Source organism: Spinacia oleracea, chromosome 5, assembly GCF_020520425.1.
Source record: "Spinacia oleracea cultivar Varoflay chromosome 5, BTI_SOV_V1, whole genome shotgun sequence".
In the NCBI taxonomy this organism is placed as follows: Eukaryota; Viridiplantae; Streptophyta; class Magnoliopsida; order Caryophyllales; family Amaranthaceae; genus Spinacia; species Spinacia oleracea.
Genome location: NC_079491.1, coordinates 2,476,384 through 2,502,628, shown reverse-complemented (window position 1 = coordinate 2,502,628; position 26,245 = coordinate 2,476,384). Strand labels below are relative to the sequence as shown.

The 26,245-nt window shown below is 36.1% G+C and overlaps 1 protein-coding gene across 1 annotated transcript; it reads left to right on the top strand.

The window, feature by feature from the left end:
• The first annotated feature begins 451 nt into the window (after window positions 1–451).
• On the top strand, window positions 452–26,090 carry LOC110784169 (myosin-9). The gene is made up of 38 exons (XM_021988606.2): window positions 452–907; window positions 1,132–1,260; window positions 2,072–2,215; window positions 2,298–2,443; window positions 2,803–2,959; window positions 4,271–4,329; window positions 5,451–5,610; window positions 5,714–5,863; window positions 5,962–6,098; window positions 6,183–6,329; window positions 6,441–6,542; window positions 6,620–6,677; window positions 6,770–6,871; window positions 6,977–7,014; window positions 7,166–7,292; window positions 7,408–7,578; window positions 7,670–7,801; window positions 7,881–7,990; window positions 8,083–8,143; window positions 8,535–8,712; window positions 8,814–9,019; window positions 9,102–9,221; window positions 9,912–10,010; window positions 13,948–14,178; window positions 14,517–14,656; window positions 21,062–21,176; window positions 21,271–21,294; window positions 21,395–21,652; window positions 22,070–22,222; window positions 22,352–22,561; window positions 22,684–22,806; window positions 23,103–23,173; window positions 23,257–23,356; window positions 23,442–23,498; window positions 23,959–24,015; window positions 24,111–24,191; window positions 25,285–25,367; window positions 25,460–26,090. The coding sequence occupies exons 1-38, from the start codon at window positions 905–907 to the stop codon at window positions 25,575–25,577; spliced, it is 4,557 nt and encodes a 1,518-aa protein (XP_021844298.1). The 5' UTR covers window positions 452–904; the 3' UTR covers window positions 25,578–26,090.
• The last annotated feature ends 155 nt before the right edge of the window (window positions 26,091–26,245 follow it).

Sequence of the window (26,245 nt, the reverse complement as noted above, 5' to 3'; positions counted from 1 at the left end):
TGGGTCAGACTTTGAATACTTTAAGTATAAATTTCATTAGCCGATAAGAAATAATATAGTCACATATTACGTTCATGAACTGTTCATAAGCACAAAATTTGTTAAACGAACCGAGTTTGAATAAATTTTTGAGCTCGATTGAAAGTTCGGGCCCGAGCTCAAGCTCTTTTAAGTTAAATAAACATGAACATTAAACATAAATAGGGTAGTAATCGACTCGGCTCGGCTCAACTCGACTCGTTTTCGTAGTCTCAACTCACAAGTAGTCCAACACCTAAACAATTTTTTTTTTCTTTAAAAAAAAAAAATTCATATTAGGATTAAATCCAAGCTAAAAAAATCTCCCTTTCCCAAACATTTATTTATAATTTATATTTCAAAATAAACTAAATAAATAAAATAAAATAAATCGTAAAAAAGACAGAATACGAAGGGTAGTCTGGTACTGTAGCTGGTATTGCTCCAAAACGTATAAATGAGAGAAATTGAGAGAAGAAGAAGCAGAGGAAGAAGAAGAATGGCAGCCACGAAGTTCCAAAAAATGGGGAAAACTTTCAGGGAATTTCTTCAATGTTCCCGAAATTATAGCTCTTTTAAACTATGTTTCACCACACAATTTTACTCCTTTCATCACCCCCTTTTCCCAAAAATCGGTTCACACTTTACTCTTTTTCTTCTGATTCATCACAATTTCTTCCCATTTTCCCGATTTTTGTATAGAAATTTCCCGTCAATTAATTTTTTAGGGTTTGGTGCCGGAATTGTCGATAAATTTCTAATTTCCGAAAAGAAGAAATTGGGAGCTGGTGATTATCCAATTATGTGCGTGTGAAATGGGAATAATTAGGGATTTGAGAGAGACGTTCTGTAATCAATAAGCGTAATTCAGAGGAAATTATTAAAAATGGTAATGTTTTTTTTTAATTAATGATTTGATTTTGGATTGCTGAATTTCATCCTCAATTATTTTAGGGGAGCTCCAATTTCATATTTGTGTTACATTCTTGAATGATATTGATCAGTAATTAGCTTAGAATTGTGATTAATTGATCTGTTAATTAATTATAAAGAATCCGAATGTTGATTGTTGATTGTTGATTGTTGATTGTTGCCATGGTTGGTTGGTTGCAGGGTTCTAAGGTGAATATTACTGTGGGGTCTAATGTGTGGGTTGAAGACCCGGATATTTGTTGGGTTGATGGGGAAGTGGTAAAAATCAATGGTGAAGAGCTCCAAATCAAGACTACAAATGGGAAGCAGGTAAAAGAAATTTAATAAGATCAACTAGTAGTAGTATTTGTGTATCGAAGTTCGAAATTTGTATGTATGCTTTAAAAAATTAAAGGCAATGCTGTTATATGTGTACATTTATCCCTTGAATCTCAAGGTTTTTATGACATTGATGGCAATTTAGATGTAACGACGATTTTCGCTTGTTCAGGATTACATAAACAGTTCTTAGTTCTTAATTCTTAATTTGTGAATAAGGTTTTACAATGTGCATTGCATGGTGAATTTGCTGCTGAAACTTATAGAGAAACTTAGATCCTTTTTAGTCACTTTTCTCAAGTACAGCAAGAAGAGTGTGTTTTCAGCATAAGAGATGACCTAGAACCACGTTTTCAAGAGTCTGAAAACATTGATATTACCTTATTGGTACTTTTGTCATTTCTCTATTCAGATAGACATATAGTTGATGACTTGAAAACCAAAAGAATGTCTTGCATTAGGTTGTTATACACGCAGTTTTAGGGGAAGGTTTTGGCGACAGTACCTGGAGATATCAGAAGTGTTTTCCGGGTCACAACAAATCTTTTCTTGCTTACCAACTGTTTTCCTATTTCCTTTAGGAATTAATTACTGTTTGTTCTTTATGAGCGTAGAGTTTTCTTGAAGTTGAAGAATGCGACAAATTAGACTATTCGTTATCAATCAACGTTTCACTTACGTAATTACGTTAATGTAAAACCTGTACAACTAGTATCATGTGTAAACTAAATCTTTCATATACAAATTTGTTCTGTTTTGATTTTAGAATTTGTTGTTAATATTATTGTTCTATGCCTGACAGGTTACGGCAAGTCGATCGAAAATTTATCCGAAGGATATGGAAGCTCCAGATGGTGGAGTTGATGATATGACAAAGCTTTCTTACCTGCATGAGCCTGGAGTGCTGCAGAATTTAGGAACTCGATATTCTCTTAATGAAATTTATGTAAGGTTTCTTTTGCCTTAATACTAATATATGCATTGCTGCAAGCTCTGTTATCATATGTTACTTTTTGACATGATGGCAGACTTACACTGGAAATATTCTCATTGCGGTAAATCCATTCCAAAGATTACCCCATATATATGATACACAAATGATGAACCATTACAAAGGTGCAGCACTTGGAGAGCTCAGTCCCCATGTCTTTGCGCTTGGCGATGTTGCATTTAGGTGATTTTATTTTCTTATATGTTGTGGTTTTATCTTATTACTCCATTCGTTCCAGAATACTTGCACTGGACACGCTTGCCAATGCACAACTTTGACCACCAATATATTTAAGAATATATTATAAAAACTTACAAAATATTAATATTTTGAAAATATATATTAAGATGAAACCAACAATATATAATATACTAACATTTGTTTTCATATACTAGAACTAAAATAGGGTCAAAGTGAGCTATGTGAATAGTGCAAAAAGTCAAAACGGTGTGAGTACTCCGGGACGGAGGGAGTACTTATTTTATGTATCTAGTTTTTGCGTGAAGTCCTTTTTAATTTTACTCATATTTCGGTTTCTACAGGGCTATGATGAACGAGGGTAAAAGCAATTCCATTCTGGTTAGTGGTGAAAGTGGGGCAGGCAAGACTGAGACTACTAAAATGCTTATGCGATACCTTGCTTATTTGGGTGGTCGTGCTGTTACAGAAGGGCGGACTGTTGAACAACAAGTTTTGGAGGTAAGAGTTCAATGTAGATAATAGATCTGTATTCACGCCATTGATATATGTAATCAAATCTAGTGGTTGAGTTGTAGAATTTCTGAGGACGGAAGAAGAGACTACCTTTTTAGAGACGGTGACACATCTCTATTATTATATGTGATTACAATTATTTAAGTGAATAGGAAGAACAATAAAAGTGAAAATTTAATACTAGAGAAAGATAAAGGAACAACTACTTACAATACAAGTGTGAATTTTTTTGTTGGGACATTCATTTGTTCTTTTGGCTGTGGGATGTGATGGACTAAATCAAAATGGCTCTTAATACCTCTTCGCTTCCTTTCCATAAAGTAGAAGATGGTCGTCTCGTTGTTGTCCCGTTATCGCTTTTGGATCAATTGGAAACAACCTCTCTGCAATTGCAGGGGTAAGGTTGCGTACGTCCGACCCCCCCTTACCCGCTTCTTGCGGGAGCCTCTTTGAGGCAATGTGGTAATGATAATGATAATGATGATCCTTAGAGGATCATGTGAAAATTTTCTTAACAGCACAAGTAGTAGTTATTAATTAGACAAATCAGACTTATGCTAAATACTCTTTCCGTCTCTTCATGAACTATACTATTAGGTTGGGTAGATTAAGTGTTGAATAACAATGTGTTGGGATTCTTGGGAACCAAACTTTAATGAGGAAATACGGGGAAAATTGAATCAATATGAGATATCCTTAGCCATGGCATGTTGGGTTGTTGGAAAGAAAATTTATAGAAAAGTAAACTGGAGCGAATATGGGCAAAGTCACAGTTGCCTTACTAAATTCGTAGTTTTCCCTTCAACAATTTATGGTAAATTTGTGGAACATTAAGCAAATCAAAATCTTAACCGGCTGTATACCATTATCCATTGATGTCCATCATGAGAAACTCACTAACCAAAAAAGTGAATTTAAAGATTTCCATACATTTCTATAATTTTACTTTAAATTTTCCTCATATAGCGCAATAATATAATAGTAGTTAGAAAAAGAATAAATCAGTAAGAAAACATATGGTACATTTTCACAATTGAGGTTGACATGAGTGGTTAAGGGCCTCTTGCTCCTTAACCAAGGTCTCGGGTTCGAGCCTTGGGTATGGAAAAAATCTCAACTGGGAGGGATGCTGCCCATCGAGGTACCCATGCAAACTCCCGCGGGAGATTAGTCTCCTCGTAGTAGAACCAAAAAAAATTGTTCCATATGGATTGTTGTGGATTTTTTTTCCATTGACCCCTTAGATTTTATTGTTTATCATCTAATCTGAACTTACCTACGATATTATGAATGTAGTCAAATCCAGTTCTTGAAGCTTTTGGCAACGCAAAAACTGTTCGCAACAATAATTCAAGGTTTGTTCTTCTTTTTTGAAGTCACTGCTTTAATTCTACATAAACTCCTTGTTCAATTGTGAAGTAATTGTATGATGAGTTGAGTAGCAGTTTAAGATTTGAGAGTTGAGACAATCATTTCCAGTAGCCTTAGATTTTATGGGTTGAATAAATGACTGGGTAAGCCACCTGTTTTCTTTGTCCCAGATAGCGAGTAAAGTATCTCATCATGCTGGTTATAGTTTCCCCTGTAGGTAGAATAAACATTTCAGATGGAGATATGTCCTTTATTTGATGTGTATTGGATGATGACCTGCGTTGGACTAGATTGGACCTTCTCAAAGCCGTACGTTTCTATGAACTCTAGGTTTCTTTCTCATATAGTTTTGGTTAGGAAGGGTTGAAAAATTGTAAGAATGATTAAGAGGTTTTACGATTCTTGATATAATCTTTTTACCAGTAAGTCATGTACCAAGAGCAACTCCATCAAGATTTTTTAAGGCTCATTATTCTTGGCTATGTTGGTGAATCAGATGATCTTAGTTTTCTGATATCACATTATAATAACAGAATTTCCTTTAACAAGTAAAGCTACATACATCATGGTTCCTGTTAGACCTTGTCAAGGCGGGATTCACACTAAGTTGTTTTTGTTGTTGTATTGTCTTTAAACAGATTCTCACCCCAGAGGCGTACTTTAGGTTTAAATTTCAACCTGTGAGGAAAAATTGTTATCTGTTATGTTTAACCACCTATACTATTTCCGTGTGTAAAATTTCCAGGGGTATATCTGAAAAATCCTGATGTACAAAATATAAGGTCTTGGTTGATAAAATCATAAAAGTTTTTAAGTAGTCTAGAAAACCAGAGTCTGTTTCTGTTCACCATGGTGAAGAAATGGTTGCAACAGAAAAAATGTATAGAGGTTTATGTGACTCTGTTGGGCTGGTACTTTAAGAGTTTTAGTTTCTTGTATTTGATAGACAAGAAAAACATGATATATGTGCAAGATTTTTTTTTGCCAGTTTCATTTAATGAGTCCTTCTAGGAAACATTTGCCATCTTAAATGATTCAATGTTTGTATTTTAAGTTCAATGATTCTAGAATTCTCAATATTAAACTCCCTGAAATGCTTCTGCAGTCGTTTCGGTAAATTTGTTGAGATTCAATTTGATAAGCGTGGAAGAATATCAGGAGCAGCCATCAGGACATATCTCCTTGAGAGATCTCGGGTTTGCCAAGTATCAGATCCTGAGCGTAACTATCACTGCTTTTATCTTCTCTGTGCAGCACCGAAAGAGGTCTGTATTGAAAAGTCTGGTGCAGCATGAGCTTTGTGATTTTTGAAGATTCCAATTAGAATTCTAGTAAATGATTATTTTTTTATGAAATAAAAAATGACAGGAAGTAGAGAAGTACAAGCTGGGAGATCCTAAATCATTTCACTATCTTAATCAGTCTAATTGCTATGAGTTAGTCGGTATAAATGATGCACAAGATTATCTTGCTACAAGGAGAGCGATGGGAATAGTAGGGATAAGTAAGGAAGAACAGGTATATTATGTTCTAGTGCCTTTGATGCTTCATTGAATATGCCCATATACATGAAAAGTAATATCTCATTCTTCCTTTCATTTGTTTTTAATATGAAGGACGCAATCTTTAGAGTGGTTGCTGCAATTCTTCATATAGGTAATATAGAATTTTCCAAGGGTCAAGAAGTTGACTCGTCTGTTCCAAAAGACGAAAAGTCCAAGTTCCATCTTCAAACAACAGCTGAACTTCTCATGTATGATCATTTATTCTTAATTCATGGTGTATGTACTCATTTCACTTTTGGCTGCTTTGGTAGTTGACGTCTCTATTAATTTAGGTGTGATCCCGTTGCTTTGGAAGATGCTCTCTGCAAACGTGTAATGATTACCCCTGAGGAAGTTATAAAGAGGAGCCTTGACCCACGGGCCGCAACAGTGAGCAGAGATGGTTTAGCAAAGACAATATATTCCCGCTTGTTTGATTGGTAATGACTTGTATGTTTTTAAAAATATTCATTGACTATTATCGGTGATTGATTGTGTTTTTTAAATGCCTTTTTTGTTGGCTAACTAGTTTTTTTTTGTATTCCATGCAGGTTGGTGGATAAAATCAACAAATCAATTGGTCAAGATCCTAACTCTACGTGTTTGATTGGTGTCCTTGACATTTATGGATTTGAAAGCTTCAAAACTAATAGGTAAATAAGGGAAATATTAGTGGGAGTATACTAGTTTCTTTCAGCAATTCACTCCTTTATGTGCCATGATTGTGCAGTTTTGAGCAGTTTTGCATCAATTACACAAATGAAAAGCTTCAACAGCATTTCAATCAGGTTAAAATCAACATTGTAATTGTTGGAATAGTAGTTTTAGTAATGTAAAATCCTACCTCAATTAACACATCTTTCTGTTGTGTAAACTTCAGCATGTTTTCAAGATGGAGCAAGAGGAGTACACAAAGGAGGAAATTGATTGGAGCTATATTGAATTTGTGGATAACCAAGATGTATTGGATCTTCTAGAAAAGGTGATTTTCCTCATGTCATGTGTTTCTCCTATTAGCAGATTGCACTGTATGTTTCTTGCCAGCTGTGATATTTTTCCTGACAATTATTATTCATTCTTAATGCAGAAACCGGGAGGAATTGTTTCTCTACTGGATGAAGCTTGGTAAGATGTACTCCCTTCCTTCGGAGTCAATAATATTTTTGTCCTTTTACCAGTTATGGTATTAAGGAGGACTAATGAAGTTTTCCTAGAAAAACCTAGAAAGGAGATGTGATTTTAATGGTTTTCTTTTGTTTGTGCTGATGTATTCCAGCATGTTCCCAAAATCAACTCACGAAACCTTCTCGCAAAAGTTATATCAGACTTTTAAGGCTCATAAGCGCTTCGTCAAGCCAAAATTATCTCGTACTGATTTCACTATTGCTCATTATGCTGGGGAGGTGAGTTGGATTTTCCTAATTTATTTCTTTAGCAGGCTTAATGATGGTTTATTACTTATTTATTTATTTGGTTAGTTTGATAATTTATCGTTCTGTATGTTTTCTTCTTTTTAAGGTTCAATACCAATCTGATCAATTTCTGGACAAGAACAAAGACTATGTCGTCCCAGAACATCAGGACTTGTTGAGTGTTTCGAAATGTTCTTTTGTGGCAGGCCTTTTCCCTGTAATGCCTGAAGAAACAACCAAATCCTCCAAGTTCTCATCTATTGCTTCTCGTTTTAAGGTATCTGATAGTATTTTTTATTTATTTTTATTAATGAACATATGCTTCTTATTCATAGCGAAGGCTTAACTTCTTAAACATTCTGATCCAGCTTCAACTACAACAACTGATGGAAACACTAAATTCTACAGAACCACACTACATCAGATGTGTAAAGCCAAATAATCTTCTTAAGCCTGCTATATTCGAGAATACGAATGTCATGCAGCAACTGCGCTGTGGTGTGAGTACAATATCTATACATAGGCAGTTTAATGATTCCTTTTTTTTCTGTACCTTTCTGTACTAACTCTTCTGTTTAGGGTGTTCTAGAAGCGATTAGGATCAGCTGTGCTGGATACCCAACACGCAGGACATTTTTTGAATTCATTAGTCGATTCAAACTTCTTGCTCCCGAAATTGTAAAAGCAAAGTATGAGTCTTCTTCCATACCTATAGTTTCTCATGATTTCTGTTGATTTTGTGCAATTAATTGAAGTTCTTGTGCACTCTGCTTCTGTCCAGTGATGCTGAAAAGGTCGTATGCTCAAAGATTTTGGAAAAGATGGGGTTAACTGGTTACCAGGTTATTGAATCACTATTCTGTACCCTTTTAAAATTATATCCACCTTTTACTTTGCTCTCACAATTAGTATATAAAGCGCCATAACATTTTGTTTTAGGATAAATTGTTTTTTACCACCTAAAAAAATCGAAAAATTGTTTTTTACCACCTAAAAAACTAAAACTTGTATTTTACCACCTAAAAGTATTTAAAACTTGTATTTTACCACCTAAAAGTATTTAAAACTTGTATTTCACCACCTGAAAACGGAAAAATATATGAAACTGTTTGAATTTCTTGTGTCACTACCTGAACAATATGATACACTGCAAGCAAGTTACAAACTCTTATTTTCTAGTAGGGAGTTCTTAGTTCAGCCTCTTCACGTATCCAATTGTCTTGATAATTGCAGATTGGGAAAACCAAAGTTTTTTTGAGAGCTGGTCAAATGGCTGAGTTGGATGCACGCAGAGCAGAGAAACTTAGCAATGCTGCGAGGACTATTCAAAGGAAAATCAGAACTCATATTTCCCGTCAACATTTTCTTGCTTTGCGCACGACTGCCATTTTAATACAAACATTATGGAGGAGTATGCCCCTTGGAAATTCAATCAATTTTTTTCTTACAATAATGAGACATTGTGTATCTCTCTTATCTTTTTTTTTCTCCCACTCGTATTCACACTTGCAGGAAGACTTGCTTGCAAGATTTTTGAAAACATGAGAAGAGAGGCGGCTTCCATAAAGCTTCAGAAGAATTTGCGTAGACATTTGTGCAGAAAATCTTATACACGAGTGCACTTCTCAGCACTCACCTTACAAACAGGGTCTAGGGTCTTGGCTGCTCGCAATGACTTTAGATTTAGGAAGCAAACAAAAGCCGCGAAGATTATGCAGGTTATTACATTTCCTTGCCTTAGTTGGTCAAAGTCTCGACAAGTGTTTAAATAATGTTTGTTTTTTGTCCAAATTTTCACAGGCTTTTTGGCGATGCCACCTAGCATATTCCTACTATAAGAAGCTCAAATGGGCAGCAGTTCTTACACAATGTAGATGGAGGGGGCGGCTAGCCCGAAAAGAACTGAGAAAGCTGAAGATGGTATGTGTTTTGTTTGGTTTTTGATATTTACAGAAATATATGGTAACTGGTAAGAACTTTATGTTTGTGCTTTCCTTCTTTCGTGTCTATTCAAAATTCTACAAAAACTTTGAGATTTGAATTTCATAGGAAATGGCAAAGTATTAGGAGGCTTCTTTAACGACTTCTTGTTTAATAGGCTCCAATTAATACTTGAGATCCAACCTTTACAAACAACTAACCAAGAAAAATGTTTTGGAATAATCCCTTAACCTCCTTGCGAGCAGACCTACCAAAAGAAACAAATGAAAACTGTAAAAAAAATTAAAGTTTTTTACTAAGCTGGCAATGATCATCTTTAGGTAAAGCTCAAAGAATGAATCGAAATAATCTGCCAGTTGGTTGTATAAACTTCCATATTTCTTCACTATTTGCAGTTTTACATTCGTGGGGTTTAGTTGTGTTGTACTGGTACTAATTTGAGCAGTTATACCAGGCAGAACAGTGATTTTGCCTTACACTGTCTTGTATTAAATTTTTGAAACAGATGCTCTATACATAGTTGGCTTATTAGTCTCATCCCTATACCTGATGCATTACAAATACACGGAGTTTCCGGATTTTGTTTTATTTTTTCTGAACCCCATCGGTCTTGTACTTACGCCAGGGTATTAATATTCTACTGATGTGCATTTTCCAATTTTTTTCAAGGCTTCGAAAGAAACAGGGGCACTTAAAGAAGCAAAGGATAAACTTGAAAAGAAGGTTGAAGAACTCACGTGGCGTCTACAGCTTGAGAAACGCTTACGGGTAATATACATCATAGACTTTCTAGATACCAGTAATATGCTTTGAACTTGAAGTGCTAGGTACTGATTCATAGCTTGACCATGATACATAATTTAGTCAGTTCTTCTATTCAAAGAGATATCTCCACAAAATTTGGAGGATTTTCTTTTGCGCATATACTGAGAATAATTATGTTGAAGAAAGTGTGAAAATTAAGAAGATAAAGTGTCCCTTGATGGGGGAAAAGGTTTACAAATTAGCAACCTTAGAGAAGCTGTCAGATAAATTTCTCTAAAGTCCATTTTACCTGAAACGGGTAAAGCTAGATTTTTTTGTGAAGACAATCAGCTAAAAAAACCACATAGGGAAAATCAACCATTCATAAAGAATATAATAAAATCTCCATGTTTAATAAATTCTTTGTTCCTCTAGCAAGCTCAACAACAACAACAACAACAAAGCCTTAGTCCCAAAATGATTTGGGGTCGGCTAACATGAATAGTCGTAGGAGATCGTCACCAAACAAAAAAGGAGCAAGAAGTAATAAGAAAAACAAGGAAGAGAAAGTGGAATTAATGAAAGTAAGATAAGAGAAAAATGTATATATATTATAGAAGAAATATTGTAAGAGATAATAAAAAATAAGTAAAGTTTAAAATAAATGAATAAGTAAAATAAGTATATTTCAAAATAGCATGTAAATTAAAAAAAAAAATTAAAAGAATTTTAAAAATAAAATAAAAATAAAAATAAGAATAAAAAATAAAATAAAAATAGAAAGAAACAAAAACATGAAAACTGTATAAATCAACTGAAGTCATCAATGTATATTCTCTCCCTCCACTATGTCCTATCCAACGCCATATTTTCCTCAATCCCAAGAAAGCTCATATCGTGCTCAATCAACTTCCTCCAAGTTTTCTTAGGTCTTCCCCTACCCCTTGCAATTCTATCACTTTGCCACCCTTCTATCCTCCTAACCGGGGCATCACTTGGTCTTCTGCTCACATGTCCAAACCATCGTAAACGATTTTCCATCATCTTAAACTCAATCGGTGCAACCCCTACTTTCTTCCTAATAATCTCATTCCTCAAACGATCCTTTCTTGTATGCCCACACATCCAACGTAACATGCGCATCTCCGCCACATTCATCTTGTGCACGTGACAATGTTTCACTGCCCAGCATTCTGTGCCGTATAACAAAGCCGGTCGAATTGCCGTGCGGTGAAATTTTCCCTTCAATCTTTGGGGCATGCCTGAATCACATAGGAACCCCGTGGCACCTTTCCACTTCAACCAACCTGCTTTGATTCTATGGGCCACATCGCCATCCAATTCTACATCCTTTTGGATAATAGATCCTAAATAACGGAACGTTTCAGAGCCTTGGACAATTTTCCCATCTAATCTCCCCTGTCTCTCTATCTTGGACTCCACTAAACTTACACCCCATATATTCCGTCTTGTTTCTACTTAGCCTAAAACCCCGAGATTCCAACGTTTGTCTCCATAACTCCAACTTACTTTCCACTCCTTTTGTTTCATCAATCAACACAATATCATCTGCAAACATCATGCACCAGAGAATACCATCTTGGATTGACCTCGTCAATTCGTCCATGACTATAGCAAAAAGAAACGGGCTAAGTGCGGAACCTTGATGCACTCCAATCGTAATGGGGAATTCTTCGGTCTTACCAACACTAGTTCTCACACTCGTGCTAACTCCCTCATACATGTCCTTGATGATATCAATATACTTCCTCGGTATTCCTTTCTTACTTAATGCCCACCAAAGGATTTCCCTTGGTACCTTGTCATACGCCTTCTCCAAATCTATGAAAACCATATGTAAGTCCTTCTTCTTATCCCGATAATTCTCCATTAGTTGCCTTATAAGATGAATGGCCTCCATAGTCGATCTCCCAGGCATAAATCCAAACTGGTTCTCCGAAATTTTCACAGTTTTCCTCAGTCTTTGCTCAATAATCCGCTCCCAAAGTTTCATAGTATGACTCATTAGTCTGATTCCTCGATAGTTGGCACAATCTTGGACATCACCCTTATTCTTATACAAGGGGATAATAGTACTCTTCCTCCACTCTAATGGCATCCTATTACTTCCCCAAATCTTGTTGAAAAGAGTTGTTAACCATACAACCCCTCTCTCTCCCAAGCATCTCCAGACTTCGATAGGTATACCATCGGGCCCCACTGCCCTCTTGCGTCCCATCTTTTTCAGTGCCATTTCGACTTCTCTCTTTTGAATTCTTCGCATAAAGTCTAGGTTAACCATATCCCTAGGGATATTTGTATCCCCAATATCGCGCCCTTGATCCCCGTTGAACAAGCTATCAAAGTAGAACTTCCATCTATCCTTGATTTCCTTATCTCCCACCATAACTTTTTGATCAACATCTTTCACACATTTAATCCTCCCGATGTCTCGCGTCTTTCTATCTCTCATTCGAGCAAGTCTATAGATATCTTTTTCACCTTCCTTTGTATCCAATCTTGCGTAAAGATCCCGATTCACCTTTGCTCTAGCCTCTCTTACGGCCTTCTTTGCTTCCCTTTTAGCCTCCTTGTACTTCTCGTAGTTCTCATCACTTCTACATTTTCCCAACTCTTTATAGCATTCTCGTTTGCTCTTTATAGCTTGTTGCACAACTTCGTTCCACCAAGATGTGTCCTTACTTGGTGGCATGATTCCTTTAGATTCCCCTAGGATCTCTTTCGCCACTCCCTTTAGGGTGTGCTCCATTCTTGTCCATAATGAGTCTATATCCAAATCCATATCCCCGACCCAAATACCTTCACTTGCCACCTTTTCCACGAATTTTAGTTGTTGCTCCCCTTGAAGTTTCCACCACTTGATCCTAGGCTCCACTAGTGGTCTTCTCTTTCTTATATAACTTCTACCTCGAAAATCAAGTACCACAAGTCTATGTTGGGTTGCTGTACTCTCACCCGGAATCACCTTACAATTGGTGTAGCACTGTCTCAAAGCATTCCTTACTAAAAAGAAGTCAATCTGACTCGCATTATCTCCACTCCTATAGGTTACTAGGTGAGATTCTCTTTTCTCAAACCAAGTGTTCATTATACCCAAGTCATATGCCAATGCAAAATCCAAAATAGCATTTCCCGCTTCATTCCGCTCCCCATACCCAAAACCACCATGAATACTTTCAAATCCATCGCGACTCGAGCCTACATGTCCGTTTCCTCTAGCAAGCTCATGTAATAAATATCCAAGTTATCCATGACAATAACTGGGAAACTCAAGCTTCTCTGTGCACCCTAAGAAGTCTACTTCTAAGATCTTAGTTTCTACACAAGCTCGCATACCATGATCAGAGCATACACGTTTAAATTTCCTCAAGCTTCTCTGTGCACCCTAAGAAGTCTACTTCTAAGATCTTAGTTTCTACACAAGCTCATATACCATGATCAGAGCATACACGTTTAAATTTCCTCATGCACAGTTGCACACATCTCACTTCTCTGGATAGAATTTTTCCTGGCTTCTTAGAGCACAGTATTGGTATTACTTCTGGTTTCTGCACAAAGCAGTAGTGCCAGACAATTTTGTTTACTATTACAGGCACCTTTTTCTCCTAATAATGATGCATAGAGAGAAAAGGGGAATGAAGAGTTAGTGTGAGCAAGTGTTTTATAAATACATATGCAAATGAACATGAACATCCTAGATGGCTTTCACCACCCAGTACTCTGTCAGATTTTGAGGCAGTGTAAATGATCAAGGTGCTGTTAAAATGACTAAAATCCCAAATTCTTAATCATGAAAGTCCATATGGAAATCAAGGTTCCATGAAGAATTGTCTTTCTGATCCACATGTTGTGGCTGGAATCTCATCCTTGATTGTGTTGGAGTTTTGGATTGTCATCCCAGCTCAAACCATAAGTTTATTGTTTTTATGATTCTGTGCAGACGGATCTGGAAGAGTCTAAGGATAATGAAATAGCAAAGTTACAGCAATCTTTGCAAGAAATGCAGGAGAGAATTGATGAGACAAATAACTCGCTTATCAAGGAGCGTGAGACTGCTCAGAAAGCAGTCATAGAGGCAGCAGCGGCGGCATCTGTTGTCAAAGAAACCCCAGTTACAGTTGAAGATACTGAAAAAATCGAGACTCTAACTGCAGAGATAAACAATCTAAAGGTAGATTTTGCCACCAGCTTGGGCTATTGATTTCTCTTGCATGTTTCTCTTGGTATAATCATCGTTTTCAAATTAAATGTGTTTTCTTCTTATGTAGTTAAAAAAAATGTGTTTTGCTTCTGTTTAAATGCTTGCATCACTCCACCACCTTAATCTTTAAATCTTTCAAGTGCTTCCATCATATGCCTTCCTCACATTTGCTAGTTTTGTGGGAATAACATATTTTCAGGGCGTATCTGCAGATGTTGTGGGCTTTGTGTGGCCCTTTATAACTATTGTTTGCAATATCTTTTTTCTTCTCTTTGATTTTAGAGGATTCTCCTCTTTATGCTATGCAGGCCTCATTAGAGTCAGAAGGACAAAGATCTGATGAGTGGGAAAGGATGTATAAAGAAGCCCATGAATCAAGTGAAGAGAAACATAGGAAATTAGAAGAAACAGAAAGAAGAGTTCATCAACTTCAGGAGTCTCTTAATAGGTAATATTAAATTTTGTTTTGTGAAACTAGGCGATGTTGAAATTTCTGAGTTTTCTTCATTCAAATAGTAACCCCATTTTGCAAGACTATAGACTTTAAGTAATTAGATAATGTAAACTATATACTAGATGACTTGGAAGTTTATGAGAGAAATATATTTACCTGATCAACCGACTTAATTGATGAGAAGTATGATGAAAATTAAATTAAAAACACATCCTTCCTTGTGTGGGAATAAAAGGTGTGTAAAGTAAGTAGCTTTGTATCCTTTCTTTCTCTTCCAGAGAATAAATATTGATCATATCAATATAATTTCCGTCTGTAGCTTTTTAGGATCGTGTGATTTAGAAAAAGCACATGAGATAGTGACGTGTGTTAGAGTATTCGTGTTGAAGTCTAGGATTAGAATGGTTTTAGTTGGAGACGGTGGATTTAGGGGTGTTACACTTCATTATATGTCTCGGTGTTGGTTGATTGAGGCCCCAAGGAGTTGTTGGAGCTTCTTGAGTTTTGGCAAGAGGTCCTTTGTCTCCTTTTCTTTCTTAATGTTGGATGTCTTGATATGTATCATCTCAAAGAAAGTCGAGCATGATTGTATAGATACTCTAAAAATCAGGAGGTGTAGAGTTGGTTGTTTCTGATTTGCAATGTGCTAAGGATATTGCCTTGTTTCTTCTTGGTGACTTGGATAAATTTACTAATTTCAGGAATGTGTTCACTTTCTAGTTACTGCAAATATTTGACTGTGCTCTGGATTAAAAACTCTTTATAGATTCTTGTCTGTGACAGGGTGTAAGAATTTAACTTTCCTCTTACTCAGGGGTTCCTTTAGTAGATATAATCCCATAAGTAACATGGTTTTGAGGGAGTCTTTCGGAGATTAGATGGTATGGAAAAGGCCTTATTTTGCAATAGGAATGCCCATTGATTTCTTCCTGTTTTGTTCATCTAAATTTCTAATGTTACGTGCTCCTTTTTAGGAGTTCTATTGGAGTGGGTTTTGATATTTCCCGCTGAGAAGGCTTAAGTGAGGAGCAACATTTAGAAGAGTTCCTTGTTATTAAATGCAACACGCTTTTTAATGCGAGCAGCACCCTTGTTATGAAAATGATCAAACGCCAAAGATTTCCCTAATTGTATTTTGATACTCTCCCACTTCCTCATCTCCCATTTGCACAACTACTTTTTTAGGATGCCTTCAACCTACAGATTTATTAGTCTGTCCATGAGTAATTGATTATTGACCTGGTGGTTTTTCCATGACTACTGATTTTTTTTGAAAATTGAAGAAATTCGTGAACAAGCTCAAAGGTTTTGTGATGAAGTTAGAGTATTACTTTGCCTTCAATCTTTATCAACTAAAGTGCATAATATGTCCTAGGAATCTAGGGTGACTGATATCTTTCTTTTGACATGCTCTATTTTGAGAGGGTCTGGTGATCGGCTAATTGATGATTGAGATTGAAAGCATAAGCTAGAACCTTACACCCTTTAGATCTATGTATGACTGCCTATTCAGAAGTCATATACAGGCATACAGCTCCTGGAATTGGTCTGAAATTTTAGAAGGCCGATGTAAAACCAGAATAGCAAAGAAGTTGCTCTAGGTTAAACATTTTGGCAGGTTGCTTAAGTAGCATAGAGTTTATTGGCAAGTGTGAAGCTCCTAAAGTTTCTTCTATGCTTACGCAATTGGAAATGATAAGATTTTTGTCGTGGATTTGCCAAAAAGGAAGTTCAGGTTCTAGCAATCAAGCGAAGTTTCTACGCTTACGCAATTGGAAATGATAAGATTTTTGTCGTGGATTTGCCAAAAAGGAAGTTCTGGCAATCAAGCGAAGTCTCCATAAGGTGAAGGAGAATGAGTTGAAGGGTCTCTTGAGCACTTATGTCTTTGCTAGAACATTTTTCGACTTAGTTGGCTTACCCAAGGATGTGTCTGTTTCAAAAAGATTAACAAAGGCTATACGCCAAATTGTTGAAGCAATTTGCTAGTCAGGTGGAAACATATGAGTACTAAACCTGTCAGAGAAAAGTGTCTGTCTTCTAAGGAATTTGTACCATCTTTCACAAGCTTGTGCTTCTTTGACAAAATCTATGAACCGCATTTTTGAGTTTCTTCTGGTCATGTGAATTGATTGTCCTCCCGTTGTATATTGATGTGTACTAGTCTTGGTATCTCGCTTTGCACTTTTGTTTCCTTCTTTATGTACATCGTTAGTTTCCTTCTCGTAAGTTCTTTTTCTTCCATTTTCTTGGGCATGTGATTGTTATGGAATAAATTTTTTGAACAACTTAATTTCTTCCTAATTTTATGGATTTTTATGGTGTTTTCACTTTTGACATTAGAGTCAAAATTTGATCAAAGTGTTATAATTACGGGTCCAATTGAACTCGAGATAAAATTAGGTCAAATTATGATTTTGTAATTAAATTACTCTGATAGTTTGTCTCACATACCGAAGAAGGAATTCCCAAAATCTAATTACTGAGTTGGAAGTTGGAACTAGTAAAAAAGAAAACATTCCTTTTTTATGGGTGAACTCTTTGTTTAGGTTGGGAAGATGATTGCAGGTGACTGAAGGAACTTTTGGTTATTGAATTTCATTCATGTTGTGGTGACTAACTATAGATGTGATTTAGCATGTCTCAGGATGATATTTTGCATGTCCAACCAATTCTCGGAGCTGAAATTGCTTTTGCATGCCTCATCAAACCTGTGTTGTTCTTCGGAGCATACAGTGAGAGATACCACCCGTCATGGTGTCTTTTCCTCTTCTTCTGACAATTCATCCTCTGCTTCTGATTTATCTTCTCGAGCCCCTGCTTCAAGTCCAGGAAACTACTCCTTCCTGAATCCTGACGTTTTCCAGATAGTTCAGGATCTTACGCATGCTGGACCTTCAGGTTAGCTCAGCTTTTCTGGTGTCATTTCGGCTCTTTACCAGATCTAGTAAAGCGTTAATACTAAGGAATGAAATCTACTGAGTCTCCGTTCATTTCACATGTGGATCTCTATTTCTTATTCTAGGGAACATGTATTGCATTGATTAGCAGCTTTTCAATTTTCTTATATAGGAATGTCAACAGTAACTTTATTTCTCTTTTTTTTCTCTCGATGTGTGCATTGTGCAGGAGCTGACAACTGGGAAAGTGATAAGGAGGGGGCCTTCGATGACTTTTTCTGATGGAAGTTTCTCTTCCTACCTTCTGATTACATAAAAAGTAAACCTTGGACTGAGAAACACCGTCTTTCAGTAGAACCCTTGTCCTCTTGTCAACTTACCAAATCCTCATCAGTTAGCTTAGATGGTGACCAAGTGTATAGATACCCGTAGAATGTAAATGAAATGCAGATTATCAATTATCTACCAATTAGCACCTGTAAATATCAATTGTTCATATTGAAATTGTTGAACCCATGATCTGTTCATAACCTTGCCGTCACTGTGTCACACAAACCGAACAAATCATGAAGAATATCTTGTTTGATGTTATGTTCTGAAGAATTAGACCCTTCTGTTAGGTTCAGCTTAGGGGAGACAAAGTTTTGAAGAAGGTAGCGTCTTAGGTAAGAGATATATGGACAGATATCTCCCTTTACAATCATACACAGCTTATTTTTGAAAAACTAGTTTGATGCCTTTCTTGTTCTAATCACGCTTCTTCCATATTTCCCTTTCCTCCCTTTTTTTACCGCTCATAAAAGTAACTCTCTTTGCTCTTTACATTTTCCATTTCTATTCTATTCATATCACTCTTCACATCTCTCATTTTTCAAGTTATGTTAGCAATAGCTGAGAAACTAGTTACAGACAGACATTTAATGGTCTTCGTAATTCGTAAAATAATACATTTATTTGCTTCATAGTTCTCCAAATAGATGTATGCCCCGCCCTTTAAAATTACTTTTGAATTAGACTCCAGTGGGATTTGGCTCTTGCACTTCCTACACTTTTGCACAAGCTCTTCTCTATTGCTCAGAAAGATGACATTTTCCCCTCCTACACCAGTACCAGTTGAAGGCTGCTCACAGCTGCATCGTCCGATTCAACCTCATCAAATTTTCATCTCCGTTTGATCTCCTATCTTGGTAAGTTTTGTCTTATTCTGTCCATTCTGTCCTCTTCTTTCTTGTAGCCTTTGATGCTTTTTCAGTACTCATTAGTCATCATACCTTCCTTCCCTTAGCTCTGCATTTGTTACCCCTATTGAGCTGAATAGGTATCCCGTTCTCATAGGAAAAATCATTGGTGAAATGGTCAACAAAACAAATGGAACTAGAGTTGGTGAAATGGTCACCAGAGTACCAAATATTGTGGGAATCTCAGAACTTGTTATCTGCTGCAGTATCGCTCTTAGATTGATTCACTCAATGGGATATATTTGTTGTATCCATGTTATTGTGCTATTGATAAGGCCGGTGCATCATATTTCGGTGTGGGATTTTTATTTTTTATTTTTTTTTAATGTTTTCTGTATCTATAACTTCCAAGGTAGGGAGTTTTCAGTGGGAAAATCACTTAATGGTGCTTAGAACAACAAACACACTCCTGAGTATTTTTCAAGTAACCCCTTTCTCTTCAAACTTGCTCAAGGTTTGGTAGACATTCCTTCTTTTCAAACAAATAAAACACTTTGCACCTAAGAATATTGACCGGAATTTCAAGTAAAATTTAAGGGGATATAGCCATGTAGGAAACTACTTACATCCTGAGCTAGCTTAATGACCATTAGATTCTATGAAGAGAAATTTCCAGAAACTCTATGGGCAAGATCGTGCAGTTAAACAGCTTACCTGGAATATGGAATGTGCAAGGTTTGTATTGGCAACACTCTTAATATTCTGTGGTTCTTCGTATTGTTAAGTAGTTTGTACGTTTGATCGTCATTTGTCTCTCAGAGTTGCAATTTTGAGTGGAGGAACTTTTTAATTACTCCCTTTGTATTTTAAAAAGAGATACACTTTTCTTAAACGGTTGTATTTTAAAAAGAGATGCATTTCCCTTTTTTGACATGTTTTGGTCTCCACTTCCATTATATTAATATTTCTCTCTTTCTTGTGGTCCCCACACTTAATCACATCATCTTTTTAATGTAATAAATAATTCAACCATTACCCCACTTTCATCTTATTTTAATAAATTCAACTCTCTCCTAAAACTATGTGCCGGTCAAAGTGTATCTCTTTTCAAAATACGGAGGGAGTATATATTATTACCTATTTCTGCATAGTAATCAAATCATATGTATCCTTAAGCAAAACATGTAAGGAAATCTGTGTCGTATTGAGTGTTCTTGTTTCATTTTTGCTTGTGGAGTTGTGGTGATCCCATGGACTAATACAATCCCGCTCAAGGTTCTTCTTTCAAATTTATTGCTTCATTACCAAAATTGCTCTATCTACCTAGAACTAGCCTCGAACCCGGATTAGGCCACATGTCACAGGCAAGGGTGAACCAGGTGGTAACACCAAAAAAAATTACCAAAATTGCTAGGCTTGTTCTTTCCCCCTCTTTTCCTATTCTTTTTATTTTTCCTTTATTAATACACACAGGTCACAGGCAATGGAGGATACTGGATAGATTGGATGGATAAGGAAAAATTCTTGTTGTTCTCCCCTGATGGTTCTGTAATATCCCTAGGAAATGATCTTATTTATCTGATGTGTAAAATTATTTTAGGGTGTTCTGTATTGTATTAATATTCAGGTACCATCTTATTTGATCTCCTTCAATTCTTGGGAAATAACATCTTTTGGTTGGCCAGTAACTATTACCATATTTTGGCACAAGACATTAGTGTTAATCTGAAATGGACTTGTTTTCTCTTATTACTGTAGATAGATTAGTGTTTTCTCTAGAGAGAAGGTTCTCCTACACTTTCCTTGGGCTGGATGTACGGATTTTCCCCCTTAAAGATGCTATGTGTCCTCGTGATATCATTCCTCATCTGCTATTGTTTTATTGTACACTCTTTTTTCTGCTTGTTCATATGTCCTTTCTCTCTACTTCTGGACAACCCTACATGTCCTTTCTGACACTGAGAGCATGTTTGGTATAGCACTTTTCAAGTGTTGAAAATTGAATCAATTAACTAATTCCATTACCTATTATTTGGTATGAGAGATGGGTAACACACTCAATTTCCAAAGGGTAACCATTACCACCAATTTGTTACCTCTCCTAACCTTGCGGTAACAAAGTTTTCCCCTCCTCAATCCCTAATATGATACAAGGATTGCTTTCCTTGAGTATACCAAACAACAAATAATGATAACACTTAACATTACCATTTCTCCTTGTTAAATGTTTCTAATCCATTTCCTTTCCTAGATTTATACCAACCATGCACTGAATGTTTTGATGGTTGTTACTCTTGATGCTTATACTATATTTCATTTAGGCTTGAGGACAGACTTACCAATTTAGAATCTGAGAACAAAGTTCTTCGTCAACAAGCTATAACCATGGCACAGAATAATAAGCTTTTGGCAGCACGCTCTAGATCATTAATGCAGGTAATATATTCACTGTTGCATCACCTTCACAGTTTTAAAAATCTTTTGGTTGTGGGAACTTACGTAAGTATATATTTTTTGTGATTGCTTGCAGAGAACTGAAAGCACAAGAAGTGTGGTACTATTTTTCACCCTTCTTAAATTTGCATTTTGATCAATTCTAATTACTAAGGCTGTTGACCTAACTTTATTGGTCAAATTGATATCGTATGTGTTAGGAACTACGTAATAGTACATCCTTGCACGTAAAGGATCCGTCTGAGGTAGAGGGTAGAGCACAGAAAGCACTCAATGATAAACAACAGGAGAACCAAGAATTGCTCATCCGATGTATAGCTCAGCAACTTGACTTCGCCAAAGATCGACCTATTGCAGCATGTATCATATTTAAATGCCTACGGCACTGGAGATCATTTGAAGTGGAGAGAACAAGCATTTTTGACAGAATCGTTCAAACAATAGGCCATGCGATAGAGGTTAGAATCATGTGACAGTGACGGTTTGTTTGGTAGCCGGTAATAAATGGTGGGAATGGGAATAAATCTTATTGTTATATTTGGCAAGAAAATAACATCATGATGTCCATGGTAATGAAATTTTGTCTCAAACTTTGTGTTTTTCTTCATAAATTTGCATTCCCACCTAATACCACTCCCCAAATGGTAATGGATGGTAATGGAAATTTATAAAGAAAAAGGGATAATTTTGAGTGAACTAGCATTACCATGGGAATGGATATTGATTTTCCTTACAAATTTACATACAAATTCATTGCTATTGACATCATTTATGACCGGCTACCAAACGGACCGTGAAAACATGATGTCTTGCAAGTTGCAATATCCTCTTCCTGTATGAAACTTTTATAAACCTTCCAATTCCATACATTTCAGGCTCAGGATAATAACGACACACTAGCATACTGGCTTTCAAATACGTCATACCTGTTGTTGCTGTTAACTCGCACACTAAAAGCAGGTGGTGCAGCTGGAATTCCCCCACAACGAAGACGCCCTTCATCTGGCCTCTTTAGGAACTTGACCCTGGTAAAGTAGCTTTTTCTGTTTATTTTGTTCTCCATAACACCTTAAGTACCTTATAATGTCGGAAAAAAAATTTAAAAATAAACCTTAGTACCGCCGACTTGTACTGAGATATTGCGTATATCTTTCAAGACTTTTCGTGGACTTCCTCGGGGTGTTGATCTTTCTTCTATTGACGGTGAAACAAATGGTGCAACTAATAGCTCCTTGAACCAGATTGAAGCCAAATATCCTGCATTGCTTTTCAAACAACAGTTAACAGCATATGTGGAGAAAATATATGGAATGATCCGTGATAATCTAAAAAAGGTGATATCTCCCCAGTTGGGCAGTTGTATTCAGGTAATTTAACTTATCATCAGAGCCTTACTATATTCAAAGATTTCTAAATTGTGATGTCCTATATTAAGCTATTATCAGTTTATCACCATTCATCCACTTTATGTTTCTTTGTAAAATGGCAGGCACCAAGAAAAGTGAGCTCAATTTCTCCCGGTAGTCCAGCAGCTTCGCAGGCACTGTTTGTTCACTGGAAAGAAATTGTACAGAATTTAAGCAATTACCTCAATATGATGAAAGCTCATTATGTTAGTTCCTCTTTGCATAACCATTCTGTTATCTCTTATTAGTGTTTTGAATTCAATATCAAACTGTTCTGAACTTCATTGCTCCATTACATTTTGCAATATCATTACATCTTATAATAGATCAGAAAAACTGAAATAGAAAATTGAAGGAGAGAATTTGGGGGGAAATGGATAATTTTATTGTAATTTAATGCAATTAAATCATCAAATGGTGAATTCATTTACATTATATGTATATTGCTTGGATATGTCAAAAGAATGATGAGTGTTGCTAACTTCTGAGCTACCCGTTTCAGGTTCCTTCATTCCTTATACGCAAAGTATACACCCAAGTATTCTCTTTTATCAATGTACAGTTGTTCAACAGGTTTGAATTATTTATACTTGTTAATTTGTTCCTTTACTGCTGAACATAAGATGATTAATTTACAAACCTGCCTGTTTGACCAGCCTTTTGTTGAGACGAGAGTGCTGTTCTTTCAGCAATGCTGAATATGTAAAGGCAGGGCTGGCAGAATTAGAAAATTGGTGTTTCGATGCTAATGAGGAGGTATTTTCAATTTACGTCTACCTTTTTTCTCTTTTTGCTATGTTTTCTACTTTCATATTTTCTTAGCCGAAATTCAAACTGGCAGTATGCAGGTTCAGCTTGGGATGAGCTGAAGCATATTAGACAAGCAATTGGTTTTCTGGTACTGTTTTTCTTTTAATCATGTTTCCCTTGAAGGGGTAATAATTAAGTCCCTTGATAATTAAGCTCTGTTATATTCACCTTATTTCAGGAAAAATAAGTTCAGATAAGATAAGTTCAGGAAAAAATAACGGTTGACCAAGTAAAATTTATAACTAAAATAAGTTTTGATAAGTTCTAATACGTTCAGATAAGTTCAGGAAAAATAAGTAAAAATCAGGTGAATAGAGCGCACCCTAAGTCTCTCTCAACGTTCTATTAATTAGTGATCCACTCTATTCAGAGGAAGTAGGACCTTTTGCATACCTCTTTGGACTTGTATTGGATATATAAGTTGGCTTGAGAAACATGAGAGCTGACTAAAGAGGGTTTTTTTTTGTGGTTGTTGTTGTTGGGGTGTGTGGAGAGAGGAAGATAGTAATTTGTAGGTGAAAATTTGTTAAACTGGTTTTTATATTCAGGTCATTCATCAAAAGCCACAGAAAACTCTGGATGAAGTTAGTCATGACCTTTGCCCGGTAAGAAATGCACTTTCAAGCTTTAGTCAGATGCCAATTACGTTGAATATACTCATTTTTCTTACTATCCACCAATTCTAAATTTCTGTTTGCAGGTGCTTAGCATTCAACAGCTTTACAGGATCAGTACAATGTACTGGGATGACAAATATAGCACACATAGCTTGTCTCCTGAAGTATGTTTTATGCAATCTCCACTTTGAATTTGACATATTATTTGGCATTTTATCATCTTATTAGTGTTAGAATTTGTTCCCAACTTACGCTGCAAAACCCTGGGGCAGGGTTTGGGGGTGGGGGGTCAGTTTCAGTGTAAGAAATATCCCATTTTTTATATTGACAGGACGAGTTTTGATGATTTGCCTTCCAGGATAATCAAAATTTGGGTAGAAATATTATTTGTAAACTAACCGAACATAACAAAGTACATTGAAAAATTGGAGGCTGCTTGAAGCTACTGATGTCATTTTCCAGAAAAGCTAAAAGATTCAATACTGGAACTTAATTAGGGTTATGATGATCCAAACCTGATGTCTGTTTTGAACTCATTTTTTTACTAATTTTTGGTTAGCAACTCCATGTTTTTCCAACCAATGTTTAACAGAGTAGCCTTCCTATACAGGGTAAGGTTTCTAAAAATTTCTCCATTATCACTTTCCACCTATGGAACGGTTTAGGGGTCAGATGAAAGTAGCCTTTTTCTTTTTAAAAGTTTCTAAAGAAGTTTGGTGATGAGAAGAAGAAACTTACTGTTATTTAATCTTTATCAAGAAGTCTCCAATTTAGAATTTCATGCTATAGCAAAACATAGCAAGTCTTGTTCCTTCTAACCTTTTAGGCAGTAGACATCATATCTAGACTCTCATTTCAAAACCGAAACGTGGAATCTGGTAAAAAACGCTTACCATTTATCAAGCACGTACTTGCTGTTATAGTTCTGGTTTTGCAGCCTCTTTGCTGTTATAGTTCTGGTTTAGCAACCTTCAGCAAGTTCACCTCGTTAACAACTCGTTAATGTTTGCATAACCTCATTAACAACTCCTTAATGTTTGCATAACCTCATTAACAACTCCTTAATGTTTGCATAACCTCATTAACAACTCCTTAATGTTTGCATAACCTCATTAACGACTCCTTAATATTTGCATAACCTCAAAAAACACTGAATTGGATTGAAATGAGTATTTGATACAGAGTATGTAGATACCTTGGAAATGGTCCTGATATTTACTAGCTGATTCCATATTCACCATTATTTTTTTGCCATAGGTTATATCAAATATGAGAGTTTTAATGACAGAAGATTCTAACAATGCTGTCAGTAGCTCTTTCCTACTGGATGACGACTCAAGGTAAGATATGTATCATTTTACCATTTTCTCCTTCTCTGCAATTATTATGTTCAATTTAACTGCTTAACTTGCTATGATCATATATTGTGCAGTATACCATTTTCAGTGGATGATTTGGCAAAGTCTATAGAGAAGATTAGTATCTCAGAAATTGAACCTCCTCCTCTCATTCGAGATAATGCCGGATTCAGTTTCTTGTTAGAAGCATAGACAGCAATGGATTTTTAATGCTCTGGATATCCAGCTCCGTACGGATATCCGTTTTCCAGCCAGGAGCTTCTGCAGGCCCGTGTGGATATAAGAGAAAGTGGCCGATTTTGGCCTACAGAATGTGCAGAGAGCAGTAAAAAAATCCTGCTCTACGCGTATAGACCTGTGGTGAGGTGAAAATGCAAAATACTACGTGACATAAATACGTCGATTAGGGCCTATTTCCAGAATAACTGAACAAATTTTGTTCGAAACTAGTCAAGATTTTAGGAAGGTTTTGTACCCTTTTTTGTTTTTTGGTGAATAGGTTTTATACTTTTATAGGATTAGAAAAGGATGAGTATGGCAGAAAGATTGCCCTCACAGACTAGAGTAGTTTCATTCAGACATTGGATCTGCTTCAACATCAAAGAAGTGCCAAAATTTTGCTTCACTGTAATTTTAAATCTTCTGTTTATATATGTAATTTATGGAAGGCAGTGTTGCTGCTCTTCTTTGATGATATTATCATCTCATTTCCTATTGCCAAAGTGTAATATTCTTGATATATGGATTGGTAGGTAAAGAGTGATATCAACTCATTTCCTATTGTCAAAGGGTAGACATAATGCGGCCGGAAAGCGGTTTAATACAGGTATGAGCTGTGCGGTGTACGAGCTGTGCGAGTA